Here is a 12,773-nt window from a genome sequence, read left to right as displayed (position 1 = left end):
AGCTGTATATTGCTTTCTGCTACGTACATCTCGTGAAGAGACCATGAGGATAAAATCGGAGATTAGAGCCCACACAGAGGCATAGCAACAATCTTTCTTCCACGAACAATAAGGGACTAGAATAGAAGGAAGAACCGATAGAGGTACTCAAGGTACCCTCCGCCACACACTGTCAGGTGGGGTGCGGGATGTGGATGTGGATGTGGATGTAGATCCTTATCATTCATGACAGTGGCTAGATTGGACTGTGAAAAAATTGGGACTTTATATGGGCACTGATGACAACGCAGTTGAGTGTCCCACAAACTGATCATCATCATCATCATCATCATCATCCTCCACCACACTCATAGCTGCCGTTGATTGTCACCTGTTCAGATAACTGTTGTGATATAAGGGTTAAACCTTTAAAGTGCTTGGCCTCACTGTCCCATAGAGTAGTAACAGGCTTATCTTCTAAACACTGAAATACAGTGCAAGGAAGTGAATAAGCCATTTTGTGTGACCTGACAGATGTAGTGGAGCACATGGAATTGCACTCATTTTTCTAGTTGCATATTAACACTCCACTAGGAGACATTTTATCCTTCCATTGTGATCTCTTACAAAAATTGGTAACTATCACATGCTCAGGACTTGAACTTGCCTACGGCTGTTTAAACACTGACTACACTCGGTCTGACTAGCAGAGATTTGGCCATCAAGGCCTGTTTCCACTGTACATAGTGCACATACAGACAAAAACTTATGATTGCATACAGAAATGTAATATTGAATCACATTACTAGTGCTAAGATAATTTTCCACATGTTTCAGCTGTCAGTATTGGGAGTTCCAGTTCTCTCCAGATTCTCCATCAACTGGAAGGAAAACAGAAGGCTTTGGACCTGTTTGTACAGTTTCTGAAGGATGTGAAACTGTGGGATAGGGTAATACAATCACTATTACTTAACTTTGTTAAAGTTAGGAAAAAATTAATAAAATATGAACTGTGCTCCCACAACACAAAGAGAAAATTTTGCAGTTGATTTGTATTGTTTTTTTTACTTGTTTGTTATACTGGTTTCATAAGTAGTACGTGTTTTGCCCTGTGTGGATGTGTGTGTATTCTCCTTGTAGTATGTATTTTAAAGTTGCATGAAAGAATACACCCTTGTAGTAGGCTTTATATTGTTCAGTCTCGTTGCAGACATTTCTCTTCTATCGGGTTGATATTTCTCACAAAATAATCCTGTGTACATTGTGTACTCCCATTATGCTGATGTAATACTTTTATGTTCACACAGGGTATGATTGTTACTGCACTGTGTTTTTTAACCATGGTGAATTTAACTATCATGTAAAGTACAGGATCCCAAATTGACATAGCAGTCCTCATCCCAATGACTCCTCCACCTATAAACTCTGCCAGATAGATACCATCCCAGAAGTCCAATCCTTGATTAAAGCCTTGGGCCCTTCCAAGAACATGTCCCCCACGCACATACCTTCTACACGCTCCCAAAAATTTACAAACCCTACAATCCTGCACGCTCCATTGTGGCTGGTTATTGCAGCCCCACTGAAATAATTTTGGCCCTCATTGAGCAAAACCTCCAATCAATTGTCTGTAATCTAGCTTCCCTCGTCTAAGACACTAACCACTTCCTTCACCGACTCTCCACCATCCTCACCCCTTACCTCTTGGATACCTATTTGTCACTGTTAACGCCGCCTCCCTATACATCAACATTCCTCATGCTCATGGCCGTACCGCTGTTGAACATTACCTTTCCATATGTCCTTCAAACTACAAACCCACTACATCATTCCTCATACGTCTTATAGTGTGGTTCAGGTTCATTGATGATATCTTCATGACTTCATGATCTGGAGTCAAGGCCAAGACACCCTATGCTTGTTCCTTCACAACCTCAACACCTTCTCTCTCATCTGCTTCATGTTGTTCTCCTCAACCCAGTGTGCCATATTCCTAGATGTTGACCTCCTCATCTGCGTTGGTACCATCCGCACCTCTGTCCATGTTAAACTCGTCAACCACCAGCAATTCCTGCAATTTGACAGCTGTCATCCCTGTCACACCAAAAAATGCCTCCCATAGAGCCTGGCCACCCAGGGACGGTATGTCTACAGTGACACAAAGTCCCTTCCTCAGTACTCTGAGGGGTCTTGCCAAGGCCTTCACAGACAGACACTATCCCCGCGAGACCTAGTCTGCTAACAGATCTCCCGTGATTTCCACACACACTGCAAAACGTCCCACCACCCCCAAGAACCAGCAACAAAGGAGTGTCCCCATTGTCACCCAGTACCACCACGGACTGGAAAACCTGAACCACATCCTTCGCCAGGGCTTTAATTACCTATGCCCTGAAATGAGGGACATCTTATCCGAGATACTTCCCATCCCTCCTAAAGTGGTATTTCATCGCCCACCCAATCTCTACATCATAATATTCCGTCCCTATGCCACTCCCAATCCCAACCCATTACCACAAGGATCATATCCCTATGGAAGACCCAGGTACAAAACCTGCCCAATCCACCCACCCAGCACTTCCTATTCCAATCCTATCACAGGTTTATCCTACCCCATCAGGAGATCGGCCACCTTGAAAGCAGTCATGTCATTTACCATTGCTGCTGCAGTCATTGAACAGATTTTTATATTGATATTCTGACCAACTATCCACCAAGATGAACGGCCACAGGTGGCACAACATGCAGCTGAACACAACACACTTGATACCAATGGCTGCTTCACTACCCTACCCATCTGGATTCGTCTGTCCACCACCAGCTTTTCTCAACTGCACAGGTGGGAGCTATCCTTACAACACATCCTGAGCTGCCGTAATTATCCCGGGCTCAACCTACAGTAACATACTGTCCCCACACCCACCAACCAACAGTTTCCACCCTCTCTATCGTATCATCTCCTCCCCATTATCATCTCCCACCCTGTTTATTTGCCATCTGCCAATCGCCTATCTTTCTCCGCTTCTCTCTTTTTTTTTTTTTTACCCCCAGTTTCCTGCCCCATGACCTCTTGATGCTGCACCTGTTGGCAGTCTAGCGGCTTCACATTCCATCAGACAGCATTTGTCTCTCTCCCCACCCATACACTACTATCTCTTCCCCTTTCCCACCCCCTCCAGATTGCTGCTTGCATCCCACTTGATAACTGCATTATGGCCCATGATGCAGAACTTGGCAGTTGCGCGTGCGTGCGTGTGTGTGAAAGAGATTAGATTAATACTTGTTCCATAGATCATGAATAGGACACTTCGTAATGATGTGGAACGGGTCAGGTTAATGAAAGATGTCTCTACAAGGTATTACATTACACAAAATATTCCATGACACTAATGCTTAAGTTAGTTTTTTTCCCTCCCTTAATTTACATCTAAAAATTCAGCCAATGAGTAGAAAGAGTTGTCATCTAGAAATTCTTTTAATTTATTTTTAAATGTTGGTTGACTATCTGTCAGGCTTTTGATGCTGCTTGGTAGGTGACCAAAGACTTTTGTGGCAGTATAATTTACCCCCTTCTGTGCCAAAGTCAGATTTAACCCTGCATAGTGAAGATCATCCTTTCTCCTGGTGTTATAGCTATGCACACTGCTATTACTTTTGAACTGGGCTGGATTATTAACAACAAATTTCATAAGTGAATATATATACTGTGAGGTTACTGTGTGGATACCTAGATCCTTAAATAGATGTCTGCAGGATGACCGTGGGTGGGCTCCAGCAATTATTCTGATTACACGTTTTTGAGCAATGAATACTTTTCTACTCTACGATGAATTACCCCAAAATATGATACCATACGAATGCAGTGAATGAAAGTAGGCATAGTAAGCTAATTTACTGAGATTCTTATCACCAAAATTTGCAATAACCCTAATAGCATACGTAGCCGAACTCAGCCATTTCAGCAGACCATCAATGTGTTGCTTCCAGTTTAACCTCTCATCAATGGACACACTTAAAAATTTTGAAAATTCTACCTTAGCTACAGAATTCTGTTCAAAGTCTATATTTATTACTGGAGTTGTGCCATTTACTGTATGGAACTGTATATACTGTGTTTTATCAAAATTTAAAGAGAGTCCGTTTGCTGAGAACCACTTAATAATTTTGTAAAAAACATCATTTACAATTGCATCACTTAGTTCTTGGTTTTTGGATGTTATTACTATACTTGTATCATCAGCAAAAAGAACTAACTTTGCATCTTCATCAATATGGAATGGTAAGTCATTAATGTATATCAAGAACAGTAAAGGACCTAACACCGAACCCTGTGGGATCCCGTACTTCATAGCCCCCCAGTTTGAGGAATCAGCTGTTGTATTAACATTACATGAACCACTTATTTCAACTTTCTGCATTCTTCCAGTTACGTATGAATTAAACCATTTGTGCACTGCCCCCCTCATACCATAATGATTTAGCTTATCTAAAAGAATTCCATGATTTACACAAAGGCCTTTGTGAGATCACAAAAAATACCAATGGGTGATGTCCGGTTATTCAGAGCATTTAATATTTGATCAGTGAAAGTGTATATAGCATTTTCTGTTGAAAAGCCTTTCTGAAAACCAAACTGACATTTTGTTAGTACTTTATTTTTACAAGTATGGGAGGCTACTCTTGAATACATTACTTTCTCAAAAATTTTTGATAGAGCTGTCAGAAGAGAGATTGGGCGATAGTTGTTGACATCCGACGAATCCCCCTTTTTATGCAATGGTTTTACAATGGCATATTTCAGTCTATTGGGGAAAACACCCTGCTCCAAAGAGCTATTACATAAGTGGCTGAGAATCCTACTTATCTGTGGGGAACAAGCTTTAAGTATCTTGCTGGAAATGTCATCAATTCTGTCAGAGCTTTTACTTTTCAGTGAGTTTATTATTTTACTGATTTCAGAGGGAGAGGTTGGTGGAAATACAGTTGTTTCAAACTGCACAGGTATGTCCTCTTCTATTAGAAGCCTTGCCTCTTCTAGTAAAGATCTAGATGCTATTTTCTGCACAACATTTAAAAAATGATTATTGAAAATATTTCCAATTTCAGATTGTTTGTTAGTACACTTGTCATTCAGTTTTATGCCACTAAAGTCTTCCTGTGCTCTTGGTTGCCCTGTTTCCCTTTCAATAATATTCCAAATTGCTTTAATCTTCAGGGAATCAACATTGAAATCCCCACAAATGATAATTTGCTTCCCCCTGCCTGACAGATAGCACAATAAAGCATCCAAGTTTTCTAGAAATAGCTGGAAACTTCCTGAGGGGGACTTAAACACTGTTACAATTATGAAAGTGCCCTCATTTAGTTTTAGTTCAGTGGCACATGCTTCCATATGTTGCTCCACACAAAATTTTTTAGTTCCTAAATTTTTTGCGCTGTGGAAGCTTTTGACATATATGGCAACTCCTTCTCTCATCATATTATCTCTACTTACATGTGCAGCTAATTTGTACCCATTGATGCTAACCTTTTGCATATCAGTGACAATGTGATGCTCAGACAGGCATAGTACATCTATTACATTCTCAGTTTCTATATCTTCTAAACAAAGCAGAAGCTCATCAATTTTATTCTTCAGTCCCCCAATATTTTGATGAAATATACTAACATTATTTTTCATTTTACTTTTGTGAATATCTTGAACTTTTTTAACATCTTTAGTACTTGTCCGGCTGAGTTTCCCACTGGACACTGATCTTACACTAATGTGTGATGTGCTTGCTTCTTTTGTGAATGGTGTCTGTCTATCTTACTGCTGAAGGCTGTGGCCTAAAGCTTTATGTAACTGTCTTTTAACTGTGTCTGTGTGCAACTTGGTGTGTCTTCTTTATGGTAAGTAGCAGTTGTCTTCTCCTACATTGAAAATAACAAGTAGTTTTAATCACTAAGTAAATGAGCTACATATACAGTATGAAGTCCTTCATCAAAGGACTTTATATTGTGATGAAAGCCTGGAATAAAGAAACATTTGACGTCTACTTATTATGCAGGTTAGCTGAGCTAGTTGTTGAGCAGCTAATAGACGGTCTAATTTTTATTGACCTACTATGTTTACTGAAGAGACGGTTCAGTTGCTTTAAGTCTACTGATAATGATACTTTCATAGAAGGCTAAATGGTCTGTGCAGAAGATCTTATAAACTACATGACTTCTTTCCCTAAAGCCCTTACCATTGATAGAAATTGGAATAAGAGCTTGGTTGAAGATATGTGAAAGAGATTTTTATTACTGTTTATTGAACGGGAGTACCATTTCAGGGGATTGAAGAGATAGGAATGCAGTATGACATCAGGTTAGAATATTTATGGGTTAACTGGACATTGTAATGTCACTAGACAGTGCTGGCTGGAAAGGAGGAGGAAGTGATGGATGATGTCTCACACTGGTGTTTCACACAAAGAAACAAGAAACCTTATCGGAATATGAAACTTCCTGACAGATTACAACTGTGTGCCGGACTGAGACTCAACTCGGGACACACACCATTCGCACAAGAAGCAAGCACACCTCACACACACACACACACACACACACACACACACACACACACACACACACACAGGACTGCCAACTCCTGCATCATGGGCCAGAATGCAACCATCAAGTGTGATGCAAGCAGCAACCTGGAGGGGGCGGGAAGGGGAAGGGAAAGGTCCCGAGTTCGAGTCTCGGTCTGGCACACAATTTTAATGTGCCAGGAAGTTTCATACCAGTGCACACTCTGCTGCAGAGTAAAAATCTCATTCTTATTGGAATACTTGGTTGAAATGTTAAGATACAAAGTAATTCTTATAAATTAGCCTGGCACATCTGCATATGAAGCCAGTTGGAAGGATGCTTCCATTTTTCAAGCCCCAAGTACTAATTGGCTGTCACACTTAAAGCGCTAACAGTATTTTAAAGTAAAGAAAAGTCCCACAGGAAGAAATTCTAACGTAAGTGCGACATAAACTATAAAAAGAATTTTATTATTACCAGAATCAAAGCAGACATCAATTTTGAGGCCATGTAGTATTCTGTCCACTTGCAAGAAATGTCCCTTCAGTTCATTGTAACAAGATGTGGGAGAGGCACGTAGTATGCCTCAGGAAAAAGTGGAAATGTGAAAGAATGAGAATGGTTTTGGACACAGTTAGTTTGTAGTAGTTAACTATTTAAAAGAGTGTGATGAATACTTCTTTAAATATTAGAAATTTCTTTCTGGGTGGAAAGATTTGATAGTACATTTGGGGGGGGGGGGGGATATCACTGGAAATAAAAAGGTTGATGGAGTGGAAGTATGTACATAGATTCTAAAATTGGTCAGTACTGTGATTGGTACTGTGAACCCAAGAACTTCACTGACTTTTGTTTCTCATTTATAAGGCAATAAAGATAAGTTAGGAGATATCAGACAAGGTCTCCAAAGTCTCATCTAGTGACTGTGAAAGAAGCAGCTCCCAAAAAACAATTATGGTGGCAGTTAACCTCACAAAGGAGTACCTTTTCAGTCAGAAGGACACACTTTTTTTCTGGCTCCTGAAAATTATTATGCCACCCCCACCCCCCAAGAAGTCTTATCATAAGCAGAAAAAGCACACCTTGTGCACACATGACGGCTACCATAGGTAGCTCAGACTGTAATGCGACTGTCAGTTGAATAATTCCTTTCAGATATGTTTCACCTAAAATATTGGAAGGAATTCACTTTGAAAATTGAGCCGTTACTTGAGAAAGGTAAGCTGTTAACTACTCTTCAGAAATGATGGGGGCAGGGGGATATAAAATAAAAAATAAAAAATTATATTTTAATAGGAAGTTTTGTTGTATGCTTTGCCTCATACCTATGAGCAGTGATTCATGTTTTGTTCAATCAGTTTTCAGCAGTCTCCATTAGAAGAACTCCAATGCCAACATCATATGTTCTGGGAGAACATGCAGAAAAAGTAGTAGCAGCAATTTCACTTCACTTGCTTCAGCCACAGTAAGTCTTTAAATATTTTGTAATGTAAATTACCATTATTAGTATAGAAAAACTGTTAAACATATATTTGAGAAGGAAACCCCAATATGTCTCTGCTATCTTGACTGGTAAAAGATGATAGAATTGAAAATAAAACTAAAATAAATGTCTTTTTAAAGAATCAACGATGTTAGGAAAAAAATAGATTGCTATTTACCATAAATATGAGACACTGAATTGCAGACAGGCACAACGGAAAGACAGCTGTATATTATAGCTTTTGGCTAAAGCCTTCTTCAGCAAAGAAAACACACGCACACGCAAGCACGCACACCTCATGCACACATGACCACTACCATCGGTAGCTCCGACTGAAATGCGACTGTCAGTTGAAGCTCACAATTACAAGAACAAGTCACAACAGTAGGGAGTGTCCTCAATCTCTCATCTGAAGCATTCTTCTCTCCTGAATTATCTGTATTTTCTAAGTGTCTCGCACATCAGTTAGTATTATTGGAGGACATCGAAGAAGTTCAAAAAACACAGCTTGTTTTGTATTATTGTGAAATGGGGGGGGGGGGGGGGGTGCCATAGATATGGCATGAAAATTGGGATGGCAGTCATTAAAACAAAGGTGTTTTTCGTTGGGGCAAGCTCACCTCTTGAAATTTCAGTCACTAACTTTCTCTTCCAAAGGTAAAACTATATTTTTGGTGCCCACCTACACCAAGAGAAGTAATCATCCTAGTAAAATAAGAGAAATCAGAGCTTGCATGGAAAAATTGAAGTGTTCCTTTTTCCTGTGCTTTCCAAGGGAGGAACTGTAGAGAAATAGCTTGAAGCTGTTTTGACTAATCCTGTACCAGGCACTTCGTTTCGAATTGCAGAGAAATCATGTAGATGTCCATGTCAGTGTGTTCTTACTGTGTTTATTTTTGCCATTCCTTGGTTGCCTTTTTCCTTATTTTTCTTTTTGTTAACAACGATTTTACACTGAGGTGACAAAAGTCATGCGATATCTCCTAATATAGTGTTGTACCTCCTTTTGCTCAATGTAGTGTAGTAACTCAATGTGGCATGGAACTCTACAAGTCATTGGTAGTTCCCATGCTGCCTCATAGCTGTTCATAATCGCAAACATATTGCCAGTGCAGGAGTTTGTGCATGAACTGACCTGTCAACTATGTCTATTCATATTGGGATTCTGTTATAAAAGATGTAGCCAAAATTAGATTACATTACAATGTTTTAGCTGATAGCCAGGGAATGCACTCAGTAGAGCATGTAAGTGGGCCATGGGCTCAGAGCAAAAACAGACAAGTGTCTCTCATAGCATCGATAATTTCAAATGTTGTACCAGCCTTATATGAATAGAACACTGTACCAACTCTGGCAGTCAATAATTTTAGTCATAATGATAAAGCAGGGGCAGTTTTTGAAAGCTCTAGAATTTAAGTTAAAAGCTCAGGAAGTTTCATTCAAGGAACAGTTCTAAACTGCACTATGCTCGGAAACAAAAATCCTTTTTTTTTTCCTGCATATAACCCTGTTGCTTCTGCCATGATTGCCTGTCCTATTACTTACTTAAAAACAATGCTCAATTTAACAATAATGAAAATTACTGGATGGGGGAGGGAGAGAGAGAGAGAGAGAGAGAGAGAGAGAGAGAGAGAGAGAGAGAGAGAGAGACAAAGGTATAAGTCTCTGGATTGTTTCTCTTGCACTGAGGCTCACCTTCCTTACCCCAGTTGCATCCCCCTCTCCTCTACCCATCCCCTGCGGTTCCCACATCCTCCTCAACAGGTGCTGCTTTCTCTTTCCGGCTAAGGATGTGGCCCCCTTCTTTGGCGTCCACCAGTTATTAAGCTCCCTCGTGGGACTTGTTCCCCAGCGTCTCTTGGTCTGGAGTCCTGGTACCATAGGCCCACGGCATTCCTGCCTGTCGTAAGAGGCGACTAAAAGGAGTCTCAAACGTTTTGGCCTTGTGAGATGGTCCCCTAACGGGTTTGACCTCCATCCTTCTAAATTTTCCGAAGAGCGAGCCGATTGGGGAAGGGCGCCTTACAAGGAGCGATGTGTCCATCAAGCATTACCATCTCTAGCCAGGTTTGTCGTCATCGCTTAGCAGTCCCGCTCACCTACCATCTCTTGGGCGTGGATTTGTTCTTGGGTGCGGTCTCTTGCAGTCTGCTATGCTGTGCCGCTTTATGCGCCAATGACGATATTGGACTACATCACCTGAAATCCAGCACGGTAGCCAGTCCGTTGTGGTGGGGCCGCCATGTACCCTGTTGGTTGTAGCCCCCTGACTACACAGGGATCGCTCTGCTGATGCCAGCGCCGTTAACTCCCCACGTATGCCAAGGAGTAGATGCCTATCTCCTTGGGGCATTGGGACTCCCGGCAATGGCCATCCTGCCAGGTGGTCGTTGCTGAGGCTGGGTGGCGCCCGTGGGGAGGGCCCTTGGTCGGAGTAGGTGGCATCAGGGCGGATGACCCGCAATGAAGCGTGGTACATCATCTCTTGCTGGTGGCCAGCCGCCAGCAGTCTCTAAGCGTTCCAGGGCTCAATACTACGCAACTACATATGACCCCAAATCGTTCCCCTCCCTGGCTACACCATGGGAGGAACGAAAGACTAAGGATGCCAGCGAACCATACTCGCCCCGCTACCTGGTGTGTACGAGAGCTGATGGTGAATCCTTTACATCCATGAAGCCTCAGTTCTTCGTCGAGCACTTAGAGGACAAGTTCGGGGAGGTGGAGGGCTTGTCCAAAATGCGCTCGGGCTCGGTTTTGATCAAATCGACGTCCTCCGCCCAGTCCTGCCGGTTACTCGATTGTAACAAGCTGGGGGATGTTCCGGTTACAATCACGCCCCATAAGAGTCTTAATATGGTCCAGGGCATAATATTCCATCGGGACCTTCTATTGCAGTCCGATGACGAGCTTCGCGCCAATTTAGAGCGGCGAGGTGTTCACTTCGTCCGGCGCGTACATCGTGGTCCAAGGGATAAGCAGGTTGCCACCGGTGCCTTCATCTTGGCCTTCGAGGGTGATACTTTACCTGAGAACGTCAAGGTGATGGTCTATCGTTGTGACGTCAAGCCATATATCCCTCCCCCGATGCGGTGCTTTAAGTGCTGGAAGTTCGGGCATATGTCTTCCCGCTGTACTTCCGGCCTCACATGTCGAGATTGTGGACGCCCATCACATTCCGATACTCCATGTGCTCCGCCTCCCATCTGTGTAAACTGCGGAGAGCACCACTCACCTTGCTCGCCGGACTGCAGGATCTACCAGAAAGAGCGCAAAATCATGGAGTATAAGACCCTGGACCGCCTGACATACACTGAGGCCAGGCAGAAGTTCGAACGCCTCCATCCTGTTCGAATGCCTGCCTCTTACGCCGCGGCTACTACTGTTATGGCCCCATTAGCTCTCCCTCAGACTGCCACCTCTCAGAGCCGGAATGCTACACCTGCCCCCTTGATGGTGGGGGGCACTTCACTCCCTGCTGCTCCTGCACTACCTGCCTCAGGAGCAGCAACCCCCCAACCATCGGGGACATCAGTCCCCACTTCTAAGCTGGGGAAGCCTCAAACTTCCCCTGCTCGAATAGCACGGAAAGGGTCCCTTGGGTCCCTTCCTTCCCAGGTTTCCGCCTCTGGGAAGGGTGACGTCAGCCAATGGAAGAAAAGCAGACTAGCGGCTGATTGCAGGGCTTCCCGCTCCTCCTCCGTCCCGGAGACTGACTCGCTGGAGCCCTCCCAGCCAATAAAACCCAAGGACCAGAGAGACAAGACGAAGAAGAAGACCTCTAAGGCCAAGGACCACGCGGTGGCATCCACCCCACTGCTCCCTACAGGCTCTGCGTCCGGGGATAAGGTGGAGATCCGGGCGTCCGCTGAGGACCTGGATCTCGCCGGACCCTCAGACGCCATGGAAGCAGATTGTACTGGTCCTCCATCGGTGGCAGCAGGTGACCCAGTGGCGTGATCTGCCTCCTCGGCCCCTTCACGCCTTTTTCGGACATGGACAAAGCAATACTCCAGTGGAACTGCAGCGCTTTTTTCCACCACCTTGCTGAGCTTCGCCAACTCATCAGCAGTCACCCTTTCCTCTGCATTGCCCTACAGGAAACTTGGTTTCCGGCAATGCGGACCCCTGCCCTACGTGGGTATCGGGGTTATTACAAGAACCGGGCAGCTTATGAGAGGGTATCTGGTGGAGTCTGCGTCTACATCCTTAACTCTGTCTACAGCGAATGTGTACCTCTTCACACACCTTTAGAGGCTGTCGCTGTAAGGATGTGGACGCCTCAGCCTATTACTGTCTGCAGTTTGTATCTTCCGCCAGATGGTGATGTCTCGCGTCATGTGTTGGCTGCATTGATTGCACAACTGCCTCCTCCTTTTGTGTTACTGGGCGACTTTAACGCCCATAACCCCCTGTGGGGTAGCGCCGCGATTACTGGCCGGGGTAGAGATGTCGAGACTCTTCTCTCGCAGCTTGACCTCTGCCTCTTAAACACGGGAGAGCCGACACATTTCAGCGTAGTCCATGGCACATTTTCGGCCATCGACCTTTCTATCTGCAGCCCCGGACTTTCACCATCCATCCACTGGAGTGTCCATGACGACTTATGTGGTAGTGACCATTTCCCCATCTTTCTGTCACTACCACAGTGTCACTCTTCTGAACGCCCCTCCAGATGGGCTCTGAATAAGGCTGACTGGGGCTTGTTCTCCTCTCTCGCCACTATCGCACCTCCTTCCCCTGACACCATTGA

At 43.7% G+C, this 12,773-nt stretch overlaps 1 protein-coding gene across 2 annotated transcripts in view; it reads left to right on the top strand.

The window, feature by feature from the left end:
* LOC126348812 (nuclear pore complex protein Nup133) overlaps nt 1-12,773 on the top strand; it is a 119,223-nt gene that overhangs the window by 43,697 nt on the left and 62,753 nt on the right. For both annotated transcript variants that reach the window (XM_050002386.1, XM_050002387.1), the window contains exons 11-12: nt 817-929; nt 7,896-8,002. In XM_050002386.1, the coding sequence (XP_049858343.1) occupies nt 817-929; nt 7,896-8,002 (220 nt within the window). The remainder of the gene's footprint in view (nt 1-816; nt 930-7,895; nt 8,003-12,773) is intronic.

Source organism: Schistocerca gregaria, chromosome 1 (assembly GCF_023897955.1).
Source record: "Schistocerca gregaria isolate iqSchGreg1 chromosome 1, iqSchGreg1.2, whole genome shotgun sequence".
NCBI lineage: Eukaryota > Metazoa > Arthropoda > Insecta > Orthoptera > Acrididae > Schistocerca > Schistocerca gregaria.
This window is presented reverse-complemented; position numbering and strand designations above follow the sequence as displayed.